Source organism: Mus caroli, unplaced genomic scaffold (genome assembly GCF_978045245.1).
Source record: "Mus caroli unplaced genomic scaffold, Mus_caroli_1 scaffold_7, whole genome shotgun sequence".
NCBI classification, from domain to species: domain Eukaryota; kingdom Metazoa; phylum Chordata; class Mammalia; order Rodentia; family Muridae; genus Mus; species Mus caroli.
Genome location: NW_028227262.1, coordinates 78,544,160 through 78,565,000, shown reverse-complemented (window position 1 = coordinate 78,565,000; position 20,841 = coordinate 78,544,160). Strand labels below are relative to the sequence as shown.

General features: G+C 41.2%; 1 non-coding gene and 1 gene segment (V, D, J or C); both read left to right on the top strand.

Moving 5' to 3' along the window:
• LOC110296839 (Ig kappa chain V-III region MOPC 321-like) overlaps positions 1-15,899 on the top strand; it is a 23,156-nt gene extending 7,257 nt beyond the window's left edge. Inside the window, 2 exon segments of the V gene segment in view lie at positions 12,771-12,836; positions 15,353-15,899. Coding sequence covers positions 12,771-12,836; positions 15,353-15,675 — 389 coding nt within the window.
• Positions 4,956-5,104, top strand: LOC115031380 (small nucleolar RNA SNORA48). The gene has a single exon (XR_003837021.1). It is a non-coding gene; the product is annotated as a small nucleolar RNA SNORA48 (small nucleolar RNA).
• Positions 15,900-20,841: the final 4,942 nt, after the last annotated feature.

Genomic DNA, 20,841 nt, shown 5'->3' with positions numbered 1-20,841 from the left:
AGAATGTGTCCAATTGCCTGGACCTGGAGTTACAAACAGTTGTGAACTGCCTGCTGTGGGTGCTGGGAATCAAACTCAGGCTCTCTGCAAGAGCATCAAGTGTTCTTGGCCGCTAAACCACCTTCCCACAACCCCACACACTTTTTGATAACCAGTTGAGTTTAGCTGAGGTAACTTACATAAACTCGGGTTAGGGGTTATTTAACAAAGCATGAGCAACTTAGCAGTGGGTATCACTGAAGAAACTTTTCTCCCCTCCCCTAGCAACTATTAACAGCCAAAAGCTGTTTAGGAAAGGGTGGGGGGCTTATAAGCCCCAATTAACCTAGCTAGAAGTCCTTAACTGACTATAAATCTTAAAGGAAGAATAGAGCCTCATAAGCCCCTGCCCTGCCCATGATGGAATATTGGCAGGCCAGATCTTCTGGTTGTGAGCAAGTAATCAAGCTGCTCTGAGTCCGTGAGTGCAACAGCCATGTCTGGTTCCCAAGGATGGTGCACAAAGCCCCTTTCCTTCCACCAACTCTGTGTTCTTTCTACCCCTTCTTCCACTGTGTACTCTGAACCTTGTATGGTGATGACATAAACGAACCATTGATGGCTGAGCACTCAATCATCCCTTATTTTCAGCGCTTTGACCCGTTATAAGTCTCTGCATAAAACACACACACACAAAAGGGAGGGGGGTCTGAGCAACACTAATCTATAGGTTTTCAACCTAGCAATATTTACAAGGCCATTCAAAAAACAAATCATGTCCATTTAGTGAAACAACAGCAGTAAGTTTCCCACTAAGGCCTTTGACCACACCCGCATAAGCCTTTAACCAGGTTTACAGTAGCAGGAATGAATACTGTGGAGTGGACCTCAAACCCAATCAGAAAATGGTTGGTTACCCCCATTCTAGCCATACCACTATTGCTCCAGTGGGCATATCTTACCTGCCGTGGGGTAGATCCAATAGGGCACAGGGTCTATAGCTAAATACAGCTGCTGATTAGCCCCCTCACCCAGAAGACCGTGTACCATCGTCTGGCACTGTAAAATCCACCCAGCTGAAAGGAAGCCTCCAAACAGTTCCAGCTGGGTTTTTCCATGGTCTATAACCAAGAGCATGGTGTATCCAGCAATAGGGTCTTAGCATCTAGAAATTAGCTATGGTAATTGCCTATATTGTTTGAGGGACCTTAAGGACCTCAATGACCAACATACAGCATGGTATTCACCCCTGGCACCAGGATTTTTATTTAATAACCTATGGCTTCCAAGGCAGCTTTATCCTCCCATGCAGGGCACCTCACAGCAACTCCTTTTTATTAATTGTACGTTAAATCGCTTGCAAAGTAGTGCGCTTCCTCACGGCTTTTTCATGCACCCTCAGCTTTGATTGGCCATCTCTCCCCCTCTCCTCTTTCCCATTTTTCTGCACTACATTCCTACTTCCTACAAAATTTGTCCTAAACAGTTTTTCCTTTCTCTCCACCATTGCCCCTTCCAAGATTCCTAGATTTTGGTTACCTTAAATTCCAACAAGGTACAATTTTCAGAGGCTTTACAGTAACAGAAAAAAAAAAAAAAAAAAAAAAAGAGGCTACAAGGTACTTTTCAAATTTATTGATGGGCACAGGAGTGCAGGTTAAAGCAAAGTGGGGAACCTCTGCTACAGGCCTCGGATGCTATCTGACGTTCCCAGCGTTTGCCGTGAGGATGCTGCTCAGCCAACAACTCAAGTCAGGATGAGTTGGGATCTGTTCATGTATTCCAAAGGATTTACCTAACAGTCACAGACGGCAGTAAATGGCCTCAAGTAGCAGTTAATGGCCACTTGAGGGAGCTAAAGATAACTTGTCTCTGGGCCTGCACAGATTCCACCCCTCCACAGTCACTGAAGTTCTTTATTATCATTATTGTTCTTACTGCTGTTGTTTTACTTCCCAAATGTTGCCGCCCCCCACAGCCTCCCCTTGCAGAATTCTTCCCCAACACCCCCTTAGCCTCTAAGAGGGTACCCCCACCCCAGTCATCCCGCTTCCCTCAGGCATCAAGTCTTTACAGGATTAGCTCGTGCTCTCCCACTGAGGCCAGACAAATGTGTCTGCTACATATGTGCCAGGGGGCTCGGACCAGCCCATGGATGCTCTTTGGTTGCTGGCTTTCTCTCTGGGAGCTCTCAGGGGTCTGGGTTAGATGACACTCTTCATCTTCCTATAGAGTTGCCATCCCTTCCTTTCCTTCAGTCCTTCCCCTAACTCTCCCATAGGGGTCCCCGACTTCAGTTCAATGGTTGGCTGTAAATATCTGTCTCAGTCAGCCGCTGTTAGAGCCTCTCAGAGGACAGTCATCCAGGCTCCTGTCTGCAAGCACAACGTAGCATCAATAATGGCGTCAGGGTTCTAATCAGTGATTCAGCCTTTGTAAAGTGGTCAACGGAAGGTGCAGGTTCTTGGGGAGGGAGTTGAAGGGAACACGGGGACTTTAATTCACATGGATAAAATAGAAGAGTGCCTCTATGAGAAAGGTGAGTCTGTGGACTAAATGGACTCTTTTCCGCAGAGAGAAATAGAGGAAGAATTTCAGAAGCTAATTTTAAAGGTAAAAGAATACTTGAAAAGAAGAGGGGGGTGGGAGGAAAGTATGACAGAGAAATCAGCTAAATGCTGCCCCCAGCTTACACTTCCTTAGAAGGGAAAGGGGAGCGAAAGCTACTCCTGAAAGAAAAGCTAACCGAAGCAGAGCAGTCCCACCCTCAAGACAGGCACAGAGCTAGCTCTCACATGCTAAAGTACAGATGCAGAAACCTCTTGCATTGGGATCAGTCTTGGATAAAAATAAGTCGGTGAAAGACAGATTGCAAAGCTCAATGAGGCCAGCAGAGGCCTCTAGTCAGCAACAAGGAAAACTCTCTCATGCTAACAAGACAAACACAGACTCAGCAAAAACATAAACGGAAGGATGTGCCCACAAGTTCACCTGACCCTCTTCCTCCATGAGTGTGCTTTTCTCAAGAGGCAGCTCCAACACAGCCTCACATCTTCCTCTCTATTGCTTCCTCTGTGTATTCCCCCACAATACTCACTTAGCAGGATTTTTACTGTATGTATTTGGGGTGGATATATATATCATTTAAAATTTAAAATTTAAAAAAAAAAAATGTTAAGCAAAGAACAAATGTTAGGAACTGTAGGGGGAACACCAACTCATGCACAAGACACAAATTCCAGAACACACAAAGCCTCCCCTCTACAGTCCTAAAAGCCAGGAAAGCACAAGATGATATGTGTGTGTGTGTGTGTGTGTGTGTGTGTGTGTGTATTGTTATCTCTTTTCATACATTTAATTTTGTTCATGCATTTTTACAGTTTAGAGCAGGTTTTTTCCTTAGTTTCTTTTTTTTCCTTGTTTACTCCTGTGTCCCTTACACACACACACACACACACACACACACACACACACACACACGCACATATTCATACTTCTAATTATTTTATACTTTTCTTAAGTTTTACCTTTTTCTCTTCTAGTTTTTGGTTGTCAACACTTTCATTATTGTTACGTCTTTTTTCCCTATTTTTCCTTTTTCCCAAGTCTAGAAAAAGAAACAGACAGTGAAATAAAAAAGGAATTGAGAACTCTAAACAGACTTCACAAGAGAAAATCCTCTTCACTCCATTTTATAATCAGAAAATTAAAAAAAAAAAAATGTTAAGCAAAGAACAAATGTTAGGAACTGTAGGGGAAACACCAGCTCATGCACAGGACACAAATACCAGAACACACAAAGCCTCCCCTCTACAGTCCTAAAAGCCAGGAAAGCATGAGATGATGCACTTCAATTCGGAAAGTAAATACCATCTAACGGAGCTTTAAATTGATAGCAAAGTTACTCGTGTAACAAGCAATCTATAAGTGAGCTTGTGCGTGCCAAGACAACACTACAAGATAGTTTTAAATCCTTTACAGTAAAGGAAGAATGACACCGGCCATCACAAAGGCACAGGAAAGAATGGGTTTCCTGAGAGGCATCTATGTCCTGGATTGGGAGAAATAATGTGTGAAATGTTGTACTAAAAAACACAATCTTCAGATTTAATGCTATCACCATCATGGTTCTAGTGACATTCTTTACAGAACTAGAAAGATAATACTAAGCTTGTATGGAAACACAAAAGACCATGAATAGGCAAGCAGGACAAACCCTACATCATATCACATCACATCACATCACATCACCACATCACATCACATCACATCACATCACATCACATCACCACATCACATCACTGGACCTCACGTTATCCCACAGAGGTGTAATGACAAAGAGAGTGCAGACAGAGAACAATGAACTGGAAGAGGGCCCATAACCTGCACTTCTGTGGACAGATCATTTCTGACAAACGTGCTAAAAAAAAAAAAAATAAATGTGCATTAGAAAAAAAAAACAAGTTGCAAATTAGACATCCACAAGGACTACATTGGATCCATATCTGTCATCCTGCACAAAAATCAATTCAAAGTTGGGTCAAAGGCTTTGATTCAAAACGTGAAAAGTTGAAACTGCACAGGAAAAAAAATTTGAAGTGTAAGAACTGGCAAGAACTTTCTGAACAGAACCTCCATATCACTGGAAATATTCTCAAGAATTGATAAGGAGGATTATATAAAACTAAATGGCTTCTGCACAGTAAGAGAAACCATCGACATAACGATAGTCCAGCTACAGAGTGAAAAAGAATTGCTTTACTTTAACGAGGGATTGGCTCCTAGAATATATAAAGAACTGCAAAAATTAAACACCAAAAGTATAAAACGTCCAATCAATAAATGAGATAATGGACTGAATAAAGAAATATAGATAGACAAAATTATGTAATCATCAGGAAGTTGCAGATAAAAACTAAAATAACAGTATGTATCTCACTCTAGTCAGTATGGCTATTATTAAGAAAACAGCTGATAACCCCTGGCAATGGGCAAAGGGTCACCTTGGTGGTGGTGGTGTTCTTCTATCAGTCAGGGGCAGAGCAGATGGCATGGCAGTCCTTTGTTCATCCTAGCTTGATGGCTGGCTCAGTGGCCTAAGCTGTTTTATGCCTGGGAGACATAAAAATCAAATCAAATCCAGACAGTGCAGCGCAAGAGGAGGAAGACAGAGTTCTGCAACACCATGTGGGGCAGGTCCTCCACCCTACAGCATGGGAGGGCCGAAGATGCACAGGGGCCTGCCTACCACCTACCCAACACAGTCCGGAAGAAGGAAGACAGAGACCTGAAGACCGCGATGCCACCCACAAACCCTCAGGTGCATGGCATAGACAGCCAAAAGCACCACTTGCTGCCACACCACGCAGTGCCGTGAATGTCACCTAGGGGCCCGTCTATATCAGGAGCCTCCACAATGCACGAGTGAGTGGTGGGCAGATGAGAGAGAAATGCAGCAGCTTGACAGCAGCCTGTTGTGAGTGAGGCCATGGTGAGATCCCAGCCTCAGCTTCTGCTGAGGGTCGGGGCTGAGGCTGAGGCTACGCAGAGTAGCGGCAGGGTTGGGGGTGATATCCGAGGCTCACATTGCCACCTGAGAACATGGGGACGTCCCTGGTCTGGGCAGCCACTTTGGTCGACATGAATGTCCAGGGACTGTGCAGAACTGTCCCTGCCCCTCACTGGCTGCAGCTCTCTAAAAAGATAGTCCCGCCTCTCACCATGGCAGCACTTGGGAGAGCAGGCCCTGCACCTCGCCCAGCTAGCACCGTGGAGCGGGCCCTGGTGGCAAGTGAGCAAGCCCCAAGAGCCTGAGTGTGGGAGAGTTGACCCCCTCCTTCTTCTGCAGAGGGCTGGCACAGGTGCAGGGGTGATGCCCACTCCCACCCCTCACTACCTCAGCAGTCAGAAAAGTTACCACAGGGTCAGGAGCATTGGAGGACACAGCAGAGTTGACCTTGGTGGTGGGGACACAGACGAGCCAGCACCAAGAGCTGGGTCCACCACAAGTCTGCTACAAGGTGATATGTGTGCATGGTTGATGTCCCCTCCACACCTCCCCCTCAACGCCTTCAGTACTCAGGAAAGAAAATGAAGACGTGTGGACAGAGGGACATACTTTGGAACACACTGTGACAGACTACAGCTTCCATGATGAGATTTCCATGCTTCTGTTCTCTCTCTCTCTCTCTCTCTCCTCTCTCTCTCTCTCTCTCTCTCTCTCTCTCTCTCTCTCTCTCTCTCTCTCTCTCTCTCTCTCTCTCTCTCTCTCTCTCTCTCTCTCTCTCTCTCTCTCTCTCTCTCTCTCTCTGTGTGTGTGTGTGTGTGTGTGTGTGTGTGTGTGTGTAGGAGGGGGGAGGTTGCAAGGGCAAAGGGCAGATATGAGGGTAAAGGAACATTAGTGGGACTGGGTATGATGGGAAACTTAAAAAAATTAATTAAAAGTTTTTTTTTAATTAAAAGCAAAGACGTGACAACAAATGCTGCTGAGGATGATGGAAAAGAGGAGTCGTTACTCACAGTGCTGTGAGTGTACGCTGTGTGGCCACCGTGGGAATAAGTATAACTGTTCTCAAAAGATTAAACCCAGAACTACCATAAAACCTATTTATATCATTCCTGGACTTGTGTACAAAGGGCTATATCCTACTAGAGAACCTTATACATTCATGTGTATTGATGTTCTAGACACAAAACCTAAGAAGTAATATCAACCTGATGTCCACAAACTGATGAATAAATCATGAAAATATTGTATGTAAACACTATGGATTTTACCCAGTCGTATAATAAGATAGGAAAATAAGTGGAACTGGGGCGGGGGGACATTCTCTGTCATGAGCAGATCCCAGCTTCTAATTTTTGTGTATGAGTATTTATGTGGGAGTTTAGACAGGGGTCAGGAGCGTAGAGACTGTGAACCATAAAAGTACTTTAAAAGAAGAAGTGAGGAGGTAGGGGAGGTGATATGCAGTATGAAAGGGGAAAGTGGAATACTAAAAGTACACAGGTACAAGCAGAGGTGGAAGGCAGGGAGATGAGGTTGTAGCCTGGTGGGTCCATAGACCTCAGCCAATCTCTACATTCTTCTTCAATTTCTTCAGTTCCCAGGCTTCACTGGCAGTAGTTATACACCCAACCCTTTGCCCAGAGCATGCATGTGGACAGAAGTGTTTCTCTGGTGGTTTCCACAGCCCTCGCTGGAATATCTTGATGCAGTTAGGCTCCATGCCTTGTTATTCCTGCCTGGAAAAAATATTTTTTTAGCTTAATAAGCTTATGTACAGATCATGTCTCTTATGCTAGGGGTGCATGCAGTTGTATTTTTGTACAATCCAATGACTACTGCTAGAGCTTCCTATAGATTGATCTTCATATTTAATTCCTCTATTTAGCACAATAACCTTACAAGTCTATGGACAAGACAAAACATCTTCAAACCAGCTACCTACCACCTTCTTCCTCAATGATCTATCCAAAGAAGGCCATTCAATTATAGCACACATATGCCAAATTACATCACATGGGGAACAAAACTGGAATGGTAAAAACAACCAAGCACAATATGTCAGTGGTAGACACATGGGGGAAGGCAGAGAGCTCAGAATTCAGTTTATCACACGTATAGAGTAAGCTGGAACCCACAACAGCCAATATGTAAATTTCAGAGGCTTAGCCCCTCTGAGGTTAGTAAACCCTGACCCACTTACTGTTTTCTGTTTCATGTGAAGTGAAATGGCTGTAGCCTAATGTCCTTCTGAAATCAAGAAACACATCTTCACTTTCCAGACTGGGACCAGACTTTTGTGCCACGTTGTGACATGCACACATGCACACACAGGAAAGGACTTGGCTTGTGTCCACATGCCTTTCTTCAGGGACAAGTGGGAATGGACATAAAGAGCGTCTCATCCTCAAGTGGCCTCCTTTGTCTCCCTCCTTCCTGTCCAAGACGGTGATTTACTGCCCAAAGACAAGTCCATCTGAAGCAAGAACTATCAAGGACTCTGTCGTGACTGATAAACTGGGAAGAAAAAATTGGACCAGAGACTTCAAGGCAGCTCTCAGACAAGAATATTCCAGTGCCAGGTAGGGAAGCCAACAACCTTCAAACTTTGCAGAGAACAAAATTGTTTCTGACATGCAGGATAATCCTCTCTGTTACTAATATGAAAAAAAAACCCTCCCTTAAAAGACTGTTTAATGATGGAAAAATTACTTAGCAACAGCAACAAAAAAAAAAGTTTCTGGAATTGTTATATCTAAAGATGTCACTAATGTAGTTTGTGAAGTATGTTTGGAATAATTTAAAGATGTGTTTTTATGCTCAGTGGCTCCCTTTCCCTCTCCCTCCTTTTCCCCATCTCCCTTTCTCTCTACAAACAGGTTAAAAATTACTCTGAGGATTGCCTTTGGTGAGGGTGAAGTGGGAAGCAACATTAAGAATGAATTTATTTAGCTGCATATGTATCAAAAGATGGCCTAGTCGGCCATCACTGCAAAGAGAGGCCCATTGGACTTGCAAACTTTATATGCCCCAGTACAGGGGAACCCCAGGACCAAAAAGAGGGAGTGGGTGGGTAGGGGATTGGGGGGTGGCTATGGGGGACTTTTGGGATAGCATTGAAAATGTAAACGAGGAAAATACCTAATAAAAAAATTAATTAAAAAAATTAAAATTAATTAAGCTTAAAAAAATAGAATGAATTTATTGAGGTGCTTCCCCAAGAATTCTATTCTCATCACTCTAGTGAGTTAAGTCCAGGAACCACACGGATTGTCTTATAGATACTTAGCCTTTCCTCAATAGACCAATCAATACCCAACATGGACACTCTACAGGATCATAGATCCCAGAAGAGCCTCATCGATGCTCCTGACACATTCTTTGTCTGCAAATAATGAATCCCAAATTAAAGGTTTCAACCACCTCTAGAGTAGAGATCTTAACTCATATCCATCAACCACGACTGTATGACCAAACACGGCTTCATAACGATCTAGTTCAAACTAGATCTTGTTTCCTCCAAAATGTTTCTCTTATGCTGCCAACTCATGCAGTCCACTCCCATGTTATAGTCCCTCATTCTCTGTTTGGAAAAAAAATATCTCCTGTGCAGAACCAGAGAGGCTTTTACCGTTTTTGAACTCTGTTTAAAGATATTTTTAAAAATTAATTGAGAAAAAGAAAAAGGTAATTTCAGAATTTACATTTTTGATGGTGTAGTCTCTGCACACCTATACAACTTAAAATGGTCTCTGAAAACTATATAATGAATGTATAAAATAAAAGAAGCAAATATAACAGCCAATATGCCATGTAAGCACACATATATAATAGATAGGAGGACAGTATGTGTCCTTACTGCCCTTGAGCTGCCCCAGGGGAAACCTCTAAGCACAGCTTGTGCAGCCTCCTAGAAGAAGCCTGTACTACAGCATCCGTTTTACAGTCAGACCATACATCATATCCAGTGCCCCATATTTTCACGAAAATATCTAGAAACATATTTCCTTTTATTAACTGATTTGTGTTCATTGTGGTCTACATAAACTAGTTTATCCAAACTCCTATCGATGGATATTTGGTATTCCTATTCTTTCTACCTTTTAAAAAATAATGTGGTCTCTACAGACATCTGAGCACACTTAGCTCTCATTTCCCACCCCAGGATGGCCTAAGGGGTTCCCCTTCCTCCTACTCCAGTATTCTCTCTCTTACATGCATGCTGCTCCTATTCGGTAATTTTGTCCCTCGTGTCTACTCTGATAACTGTGCACTTAGACCTAAACAGCAGATTTAGGTCTAAGCTTTGTTCTTTAATGTCACAGACATACAATATTAATTTCTAGCTCATAGAGTCTTATGGATAGCTAAATATAATAAGCCATATATGATGTCTGGCATTTTATAAGTTCTCAACAAACATCAATTTTTATGGTTGATATCGCTTCCATAACTACAGAGAAAAATCACTTTTCATTCTCTTTACCATCCATGTTAATTGAGATCATCAGCTACTTTACATAGTTAAGTTTTATTGACAATTTCTCTTTTCTTTCTATTTCCTACTTGATTCTTTTCTTTCTCCATCTTCTGGTGAAACACATGTAGAATCTGCCATTCCAGATTAGCAAAACCCTAATAACATAAACAAGTAGACCTCTCTAATCTTGGTTAGAGTTGCAATTTTTCTAAGAAAGTTGATTCTTGTAGAGGTCAGTACTAACCTTTTGTCTGTTGTAGATTACTATCATTGATCTATACTATTGGCTTTTTTATTGCTTTTCTTTTTCATTTATTCTGCAAATGTCTGATGAGTGCTTGTCAATTAAAAATAAATGGACCAGAATTCCCAAAATCCTAGCTAATAAAATAACAAACATCTTACTATCTCAGAGCAAATGGGTTCTACAGGCCTAACAGCCTATCTATAAAGCCAACTCGGTGGTAGAAAGAATCCCTTGAGCTGAATCTTGAATGACAGCTCAAGGGATAGGGAGGACAGGGTGTTCAGAAGCAGAGAAGATGCCTTGTAAATGTGGAAGGCTGTGGCAGGATTGGAAGGACTTTGGGGTGGTAGGAAGGGGATGGGAATGGGTAGTTACAAGAGAAACAAGACTGTAGTAAATAAAGCTGAAACTCAAAGCAAGCTTTCAGCGTCTTTAATTGGAGACACTAACTTCAAAGGTATCATGAATGTGGTTGATCTTGGTGAAAGTTGAGCTTCACCTGTCCTAACAACAGACCAATCCCAGAGTGAAAGCTTATCTTTCTCCTTTATTAATGGTTGCTGTTGTATCCATAACTCAATTCCAAAGGATATGAACCTTAACATATAGATATAATTTTGTGTACCTTCTATGAAACAGCATTAAAGCAAAGAAGTTCAAATAGAAAGACTGGCTTAGTTATTATTAACTAAGAGATGCTAGTGAGTTCTAAATTAATACCATTTAAAATTTATAATTTGCAGAATTACCACCACCACCACCACTCAGCCCTGGAAAAGTTACAAAGAACTGGCTATCCAATTTGTTTGTTTTCCTCCTTTTTAGAGTTCTTTTATTTATGTGTGAGTGAATGCCATGTACTTATGGATGCAGAGGCTATCAGATTCCTTGCAGCTGGAATAATAGACAGTTGTGAGCTACTTATAGTACTAGAACTAAGGTCCTATGGAAGAGCAGCAAGTGCCACTAACTGCTGAGCCACCTCTCCAGCCCATTTTTTTATTTTTCAATGAACAAATAATAAGCAGTCCTATGTGACATGCTTCTAAAGCAAAAGATATAATATTTAGTATTATATACATTAATAATAAAATACATTATCTTCTAAGAATTGAAGTCTCAACTATGAAAATCAGCAGTTCTCTGTCAGAGAAGCCCAAGCACTTCCACGCATGCTTGGAGAGGAGGTTAAGCTTTCACAGCTACCCACTGCTCTGTTCCTCTTCAGTGAGGAGGGTTTTTGTACAGCCAGACAGTGGAGTACTACCACTGTGGTGGACGTTCGGTGGAGGCACCAAGGTGGAAATCAAACGTAAGTAGAATCCAAACTCTCTTTCTTCCGTTGTTTATGTCTGTGGCTTCTATGTCTAAAAATGATGTATAAAATCTTACTCTGAAACCAGATTCTGGCAAAGATACATAGTAACTCTGTAAGCAAAGCTGGGAATAGGCTAGACATGTTCTCTGGAGAATGAATGTCAGTGTAATAATTAACACAAGTGATAGTTTCAGAAATGCTCAAAGAAGCAGGGTAGCCCGCCCTAGACAAACCTTTACTCGGTGCTCAGACCATGCTCAGTTTTTGTATGGGGGTTGAGTGAAGGGACACCACTGTGTGTACACGTTCGGAGGGGGGACCAAGCTGGAAATCAAACGTAAGTAGTCTTCTCAACTCTTGTTCACTGAGTCTAACCTTGTTTCTTTGTTCTTTGTTATGTGCTTTTCTTAAGGGGATTTCAGGGATGTAGCAAATTCCATTCTCAGATCAGGTGTTAGGGAGGGAAAACTGTCCCACAGGAGGTTGGAATGATTTTAGGCTAAATTTTAGGCTTTCTAAACCAAAGTAACTAAACTAGGGGAAGAGGGATAATTGTCTACCTAGGGAGGGTTTTATAGAGGTAGAAGTTAAAATAAATCACTGTAAATCACATTCAGTGATGGGACCAGACTGGAAATAAAACCTAAGTACATTTTTGCTCAATTGCTTGTGAAGTTTTGGTCCCATTGTGTCCTTTGTATTTGTTTGTGGTGTACATTGGATAAATGAACTATTCCTTGTAACCCAAAACTTAAATAGAAGAGAACCAAAAATCTAGCTACTGTACAAGCTGAGCAAACAGACTAAGCTCATGTCAGATTTGTGGGAGAAATGAGAAAGAAACAGTTTTTCTCTGAACTTGGCCTATCTAACTGGATCAGCCTCAGAGAGGTTTTTGTAAAGGGGGGCGCAATGACATGAATCACTGTGATTCACGTTCGGCGGGGGGACGAAATTGGAAATAAAACGTAAGTAGATTTTTGCTCAATTATTTGTGGCATTTTGGTTCTGTTTGGGTAACTTGTATGAATTTGTGACATTTTGGCTAAATGAGCCATTCCTGGCAACCTGTGCATCAATAGAAGATCCCCCAGAAAATAGTCAGTGTGAAAGCTGAGTGAAAAACTCGTCTTAGGCTTCTGAGACCAGTTTTGTAAGGGGAATGTAGAAGAAAGAGTTGGGCTTTTCCTCTGAATTTGGCCCATCTAGTTGGACTGGCTTCACAGGCAGGTTTTTGTAGAGAGGGGCATGTCACAGTCCTCACTGTGGCTCACGTTCGGTGCTGGGACCAAGCTGGAGCTGAAACGTAAGTACACTTTTCTCATCTTTTTTTATGTGTAAGACACAGGTTTTCATGTTAGGAGTTAAAGTCAGTTCAGAAAATCTTGAGAAAATGGAGAGGGCTCATTATCAGTTCACATGGCATACAGTGTCAGATTTTCTGTTTATCAAGCTAGTGAGATTAGGGACAAAAAGAGGCTTTAGTTGAGGAGAAAGTAATTAATACTATGGTCACCATCCAAGAGATTGGACTGGAGAATAAACATGAGTAGTTATTGAGATCTGGGTCTGATTGCAGGTAGCGTGGTCTTCTAGACGCTTAAGTGTTAGATTTGGGGGGGGGGGGTGAGGAATGAAGGAACTTCAGGATAGAAAAGGGCTGAAGTCAAGTTCAGCTCCTAAAATGGATGTGGGAACAAACTTTGGAGATAAACTGAATGACCCAGAGGATGAAACGGTGCAGATCAAAGAGGGGCCTGGAGCTCTGAGAACAGAAGGAGAGTCATTCGTGTTGAGTTTCCACAAATACTGTCTTGAGTTTTGCAATAAAAGTGGGATAACAGAGTTGAGTGAGCCGTAGGCTGAGTTCTGTCTTTTGTCTCCTAAGTTTTTATGACTACAAAAATCAGTAGTATGCCCTGAAATAATCAGTAAACTGTTTGAAAGTATGACTGCTTGCCATGTAGATACCATGGCTTGCTGAATAATCAGAAGAGGTGTGATTCTTATTCTAAAATCTGTCACAAAATGTCAAAATGAGAGACTCTGTAGGAACGAGTTCTTGACAGACAGCTCAAGGGGTTTTTTTCCTTTGTCTCATTTCTACATGAAAGTAAATTTGAAATGATCTTTTTTATTATAATAGTAGAAATACAGTTGGGTTTGAACTATATGTTTTAATGGCCACGGTTTTGTAAGACATTTGGCCCTTTGTTTTCCCAGTTATTACTCACTTGTAATTTTATATCGCCAGCAATGGACTGAAACGGTCCGCAACCTTTTCTTTACAACTGGGTGACCTCGCGGCTGTGCCAGCCATTTGGCGTTCACCCTGCGGCTAAGGGCCATGTGAACCCCCGCGGTAGCACCCCTTGCTCCGCGTGGACCACTTTCCTGAGGCACAGTGATAGGAACAGAGCCACTAATCTGAAGAGAACAGAGATGTGACAGACTACACTAATGTGAGAAAAACAAGGAAAGGGTGACTTATTGGAGATTTCATAAATAAAATGCATTTATTATTATATTCCCTTATTTTAATTTTCTATTAGGGAATTAGAAAGGGCATAAACTGTTTTATCCAGTGTTATATTAAAAGCTTAATGTATATAATCTTTTAGAGGTAAAATCTACAACCAGCAAAAGTCATGGTAAATCTTCTTTGACTGAACTCTCACTAAACTCCTCTAAATTATATGTCATATTAACTGGTTAAAATAAGATAAATTTGTGACATGATCTTAACTGGCTAGGTAGGATATGTTTTTTCATACAAAAATATGACTAATAATAATTTAGCACAAAAATATTTCCCAATACTTTAATTCTGTGATAGAAAAATGTTTAACTCAGCTACTATAATCCCATAATTTTGAAAACTATTTATTAGCTTTTGTGTTTGACCCTTCCCTGGCCAAAGGCAACTATTTAAGGACCCTTTAAAACTCTTAAAACTACTTAAGAGTCATTAAGTTATTTAACCACTTTTAATTACTTTAAAATGATGTCAACTCCTTTTTAACTATTAATTTATTTTAAGGGGAAAAAAGGCTGCTCATAATTCTATTGTTTTTCTTGGTAAAGAACTCTCAGTTTTCGTTTTTACTACCTCTGTCACCCAAGAGTTGGCATCTCAACAGAGGGGACTTTCCGAGAGGCCATCTGGCAGTTGCTTAAGATCAGAAGTGAAGTCTGCCAGTTCCTCCCAGGCAGGTGGCCCAGATTACAGTTGACCTGTTCTGGTGTGGCTAAAAATTGTCCCATGTGGTTACAGACCATTAGACCAGGGTCTGATGAATTGCTCAGAATGTTTCTGGACACCCAAATACAGACCCTGGCTTAAGGCCCTGTCCATACAGTAGGTTTAGCTTGGCTACACCAAAGGAAGCCATACAGAGGCTAATATCAGAGTATTCTTGGAAGAGACAGGAGAAAATGAAAGCCAGTTTCTGCTCTTACCTTATGTGCTTGTGTTCAGACTCCCAAACATCAGGAGTGTCAGATAAACTGGTCTGGGTCTCTGTCTGAAGCATGGAACTGAAAAGAATGTAGTTTCAGGGAAGAAAGGCAATAGAAGGAAGCCTGAGAATATCTTCAAAGGGTCAGACTTAATTTACTTTCTAAAGAAGTAGCTAGGAACTAGGGAATAACTTAGAAACAACAAGATCGTATACATGTGCATCCTGGCCCCATTGTTCCTTATCTGTAGGGATAAGCGTGCTTTTTTGTGTGTCTGTCTATAACATAACTGTTTACACATAATGCACTGAAAGGGATCCCTTCCTTGTTACTTCATACCATCTTCTGTGCTTCCTTCCTCAGGGGCTGATGTTGCACCAACTGTATCCATCTTCCCACCATCCAGTGAGCAGTTAACATCTGGAGGTGCCTCAGTCGTGTGCTTCATGAACAACTTCTACCCCAGAGACATCAATGTCAAGTGGAAGATTGATGGCAGTGAACGACAAAGTGGCGTCCTGAACAGTTGGACTGATCAGGACAGCAAAGACAGCACCTACAGCATGAGCAGCACTCTCACGTTGACCAAGGCCGAGTATGAACAACATAACAGCTACACCTGTGAGGCCACTCACAAGACATCAACTTCACCCATCGTCAAGAGCTTCAACAGGAATGAGTGTTAGAGCCAAAGGTCCTGAGGCACCACCACCAGCTCCCCAGCTCCATCCTATCTTCCCTTCTAAGGTCTTGGAGGCTTCCCCACAAGCGACCTACCACTGTTGCGGTGCTCCAAACCTCCTCCCCACCTCCTCCTCATCATCATCATCCTCATCCTCCTCCCTTTCCTTGGCTTTTATCATGCTAATATTTGCGGAAAATATTCAATAAAGTGAGTCTTTGCACTTGAGATCTCTGTCCTTCTTACTAAATGGTAGTTATCAGTTGTTTTTCCAGTTACCTGGGTTTCTCTTCTAAAGAAGTTAAATGTTTAGTTGCCCTGAAATCCACCACACTTAAAGGATAAATAAAACCCTCCACTTGCCCTGGTTGGCTGTCCATGACATGGCAGTCCTTTCTAAGGTTCACAAGTACTATTCACGGCTCATTTCTCTGGGCCATGGTAGGCTTGAGGAGGCATACTTCCTAGTTTTCTTCCCCTAAATCGTCAAAGTCCTGAAGGGGGACAGTCTTTACAAGCAGATGTTCTGTAATCTGATTCAACCTACCCAGTAAACTTGGCAAAGCAAAGGAGAATCATTATCACAGGAAGGGAAGGCAACCTAAATGTGCAAGTAATAGGAAAATGTGGAAGCCCATCATAGTACTTGGACTTCATCTGCTTTTGTGCCTTCACTAAGTTTTTAAACATGAGCTGACTCCTATCTGCCATTGGCAAGGCTGGGCACTACCCACAACCTACTTCAAGGACCTCTATACCGTGAGATTATACACATACATCAAAATTTGGGAAAAGTTCTACCAAGCTGAGAGCTGATCACCCCACTCTTAGGTGCTTATCTCTGTACACCAGAAACCTTAAGAAGCAACCAGTATTGAGAGACTCATTTATGAAAGTCTAAAACTGGATACAGCCAAAATGTCCACCAACAGTTAAATTATGGTATGTTCACAATTGAGCTATTACTTAATAAGGAGAATTAATAAAATAAAACTATAAGAGCATAGTTTAATCTCATAAACAAAATAGTAAGCAAAACAAAACATTTTTTCATCCATGTAAGTTTAAAAGCAGGTAAAATTTAAAATTAAGAGAGACATAAGTTTTGAGGTAGCAAGATGGAAACTCTGGAGTTTGGGGAATGTTCTGTTTCTATGTATGGGATGTGAAAGTTACTTTTGTGGTATTGGGGTCTATGTTCTTCCTGTATATATTGTATACTTCACAATAACTTCACCTAAAGAAATATCTAATACCCAGTGCATACATAAAAGAGGAAAAAAGGAATAAATCATACATCAAAGCCAGAAAGAAAATAAAGTAGGGGATCCAGGATCAAATCTTGAGCCCTCTTCTATTCTGCCTTCCAGAGCTCAAAGTACAAAACACATAATTCAAACACATGATTCCTCCTTGCGGTCTCTTCCTTCATGCATCGAATTAAAAATAGCCATGTATAAAATGAGATAGAAGAGACCTTCATCAACAGGTGAAAGAATATAGGTAATTTTATCTGGGTATGAAGAGCCCACGTATCAAAGGTTATATTAGGGAAGGAAGAGGACACTAACAGTGACTTTCACCCTCCCCCTCTTCCTGGAGGCCCCTGCGTTTAGTCCCTTGTGGGCTCATCCACTCAACACACATTTACTAAGCATCTTCTCAGCCTACACTCTGAAGGCAGTGCAGAATAATGTTAGTGTCCCTTCCCCCAGTTAATATGCAGTCCAGTTTTCCTGCTCCTTCCCTTTCTCAGTCCACATAAGGATGGTGGGAAAGGACAGTCACCAAATAGGAGAGGGCAACCCTTTGCCTTCCTACCTCTTGAGAATGTACATTATTATCCACTTTTTGAAACTTCTTTTAATTGCTTTTTTTTAGATTTGTCTTTTCAAATAGCATAACCTTGTTCATCCATTTCTGGGAACCAAATTTATCAATCAACAGTGCCTCTAATCTGGCTATTAACACAAAAATGCCTCCTCAAAATATATATGTTCAAGTCTTATCTAAAACAGAACCCACAATTAAAAAGAAGAAAGAATACATATAAGCATTTATATAATTCTGAGCAACCTTGTGCTTTGTGAAAAAAAATATAATCTAATGTCACATGCTGTATTCTTTTTATTTAACACTGGTGAAATTATACCATTAGAGAGAAAGAGGACAGATCACTGATCCTAGGATCTAGGGATGTTACAGATAAGAAAACAAATGTGACAAAGAGCAGTCACAAGGAGGATCTTCAAGGTCACAGAATCACTGTCTTGATTTCAGTGGTGGTTACATACATTTAAATATGTGATAAAATGTTGAACTGTATTCATATATTGTACCAATGTCAAATGCTTAATTTTTGGCTCTATAGTATAATTATGCACTAAATAACTATTTGGACAAAGAAAATGATGTTTACATCAAAGGTGAGGCCATATTTGTTAGGAACATAACTTAAAAACCATTTTGTATAACTAATGAAAAGCCATTTTGTGTGCCTTGGCATATCATGCCTGAGCTGTCACCAGATAGATCTAATAAGACCTAAGCCTCAGAAGCAAGCCCCTGCCCAGCAAGCAGGCAGCACAGATAGGAGCTAAACCCAGGACAGGCCTTGATATGCTAATGAACTACCTTCAAGGTGGTGTTGCTGAGCTAGTGAACCAGCCCCAAGCTGTGAGCCCCATAACACAAAGCTACTGCCCAAAGAAATTATACAAAAATTGGAAATTTGGGAATGGTGTGCAGGATCGCTCTGCTGTATGCCTGAAACACAGCTTCTCTATGTTTTGTATTGATACCAGTCTAGAAGCTTCCAAAACTTTCTCACTGAAGAAGATTCCCCATTTGGGACCCCTACAAACTTTTTTGCCCAAACAACTGCTTCCCTCCTGGTGTGATATCTGTTTTACTTTTATGTTAGCATAATATTATAAGGAATGTTTATGTGAATAAATCAAGCATATTTTAAAAGCAAATATTGTATGCACATCCTAATTGCTAAAAATTTTACAGCTAGTACTCCCATGCTCTCCACAATACTGGATCCAAATAAGTCCTAATTTCAATGTTGGGCATCTTTACAGAGAGAAAGAGATTAAAAATGAAGAGACATGCAGAGAGTGCACCATGCCATCGTGGAGACAGACTGAAGTGACACAACTGCTAGTCAAAGAGGATTAAGGACTTCCTGAAGCCACCAAAGGCAAGAGGTATGAAGTGGTTTCCCCCTCAGTATCCAGAGGAGGCTAAGCCAACCAACACCTGTTTGTTTAAGACTTCTTGCCTTCAGGACTGTGAGAAGGTAGCTTCCTATTGTTCTAAGCCCCAGTATGTGGCATCTTGTTAAGGTAGAGTCAAGAAACCAATAAAATGCAGACAGCCAAAAGGATAGCTTGGTTTTCCAGGCCCTTCCTTCTTATTTTTGTTTTTTTTGTTGTTGTTTTTGTTTTTGTTTTTTTGTTTTGTTCTGGGGTTTGGGGGGGGTTGGTTTTGTTGTTGTTGTTGTTGTTTTTGTTTTGTTTTGTTTTGAGACAGGGTTTCTCTGTATAGCCCTGGCTGTCCTGGAGTTCCTTCTCTCTCTAACGTCTACATCTCAGAGGGGATCCTCTGACTTCAAATGAGCAGTAGCTCTCCATTTTTAGCTCTTTTATTCATTTATTTACTTACTTACTTACTTACTTATTGTCTATAAATGAAAGAATTTTGGAGTGGGAAAGGGTTCATGAGCCCCCAGCAACTCATGAGGAGCTACAGACAATTGATGGTTTCTGGGAAAAGGAGACTCAGTTTCTTTAAGAGTGTAGCTTCTGATGGGTCAACCATGTTCCTGTGGCTAATGTCACACCCAGGAGGATGCAGACAGCAGAAACTGGAGTTAATGAGTTGTTTGAAAAATAAAAAAGAGGGCATGAAGCTTGGGATAGGAATTAAGGATAAATACAATTAAATACAGGAAATTCTCAAAGAATTAATAAAAAACATTTCTTTAAAAATAAATTCCAGAATTAGCTATGCTTCCTCAAAATTGCTTCTGGAGAACTTTACAAGTTAAATAAGTTATATTGTAGAAAAGGTAGAGAGGAGAATAGTGGAAGAGAGAGATAAGGAGACTTCAAAAGGAGTGGAGGGAGATAGAGGAGGAGAAAGCGGAAGCAACAGCTGATAGACACAGGATAAGAGGGAACAGAAAGGTAAAAGAGGAAGCCAGGATGGGTATTTCTTTGCCTATCTGTGATTTGCACATGGTCTTGGCAATTATTGATGAGTCCAAGGCTTAATTCTTCACTTGTGTCAACTCAACGGAGTCTTTCTTTCTTACAACCAGGCCCCCAGTATGCTCATGTATATATCAGATCCTCTTATCTCCTTATAGCAATGCTGTTTATAACTGGGTAACTTTGTGAAGGGAAGGAAGTGCACACTGAGATGTGCTACAACTTTTTAATACAAAATTTTGAAGAGTTTGTACAATGTATGTATAATTAATAATTAATATTATACACTTTAGATTTTGATTTCAACTCAAGATACTAATTCTATATACATTGGGTTAAATCAATATATTAATAAGTTTAATTTCACAGGTTTATTTTTATTATGGGGGTTACTAGATTTTTTTTTTTTTTTTTTTTTTTTTTTTGGTTTTCGAGACAGGGTTTCTCTGTATAGCCCTGGCTGTCCTGGAACCCACTTTGTAGACCAGGCTGACCTCGAACTCAGAAATCCACCTGCCTCTGCCTCTGCCTCTGCCTCTGCCTCTGCCTCTGCCTCTGCCTCTGCCTCTGCCTCTGCCTCTGCCTCTGCCTCTGCCTCTGCCTCTGCCTCTGCCTCTGCCTCTGCCTCTGCCTCTGCCTCTGCCTCTGCCTCTGCCTCTGCCTCTGCCTCTGCCTCTGCCTCTGCCTCTGCCTCTGCCTCTGCCTCCCGACTGCTGGGATTATAGGCGTGCACCACCACACCCAGTGAAATTTAAACTTTATATATGTCTCATTCTATTTCTATCAGATAGGACTGTGTAAAGTGTGCTAAACTAATAAATGTGCCCTCAAAAGTAATCGCAAGTTGTATTGATGTTGTTTTGTTTTGTTTTGCTTTGCTTTGCTTTGTTTTTTTGTTTTGGGTTTTTTTCTGGGGGAGGGAGGCTGAAGAAAGAATCTTACTATGAAGCTCT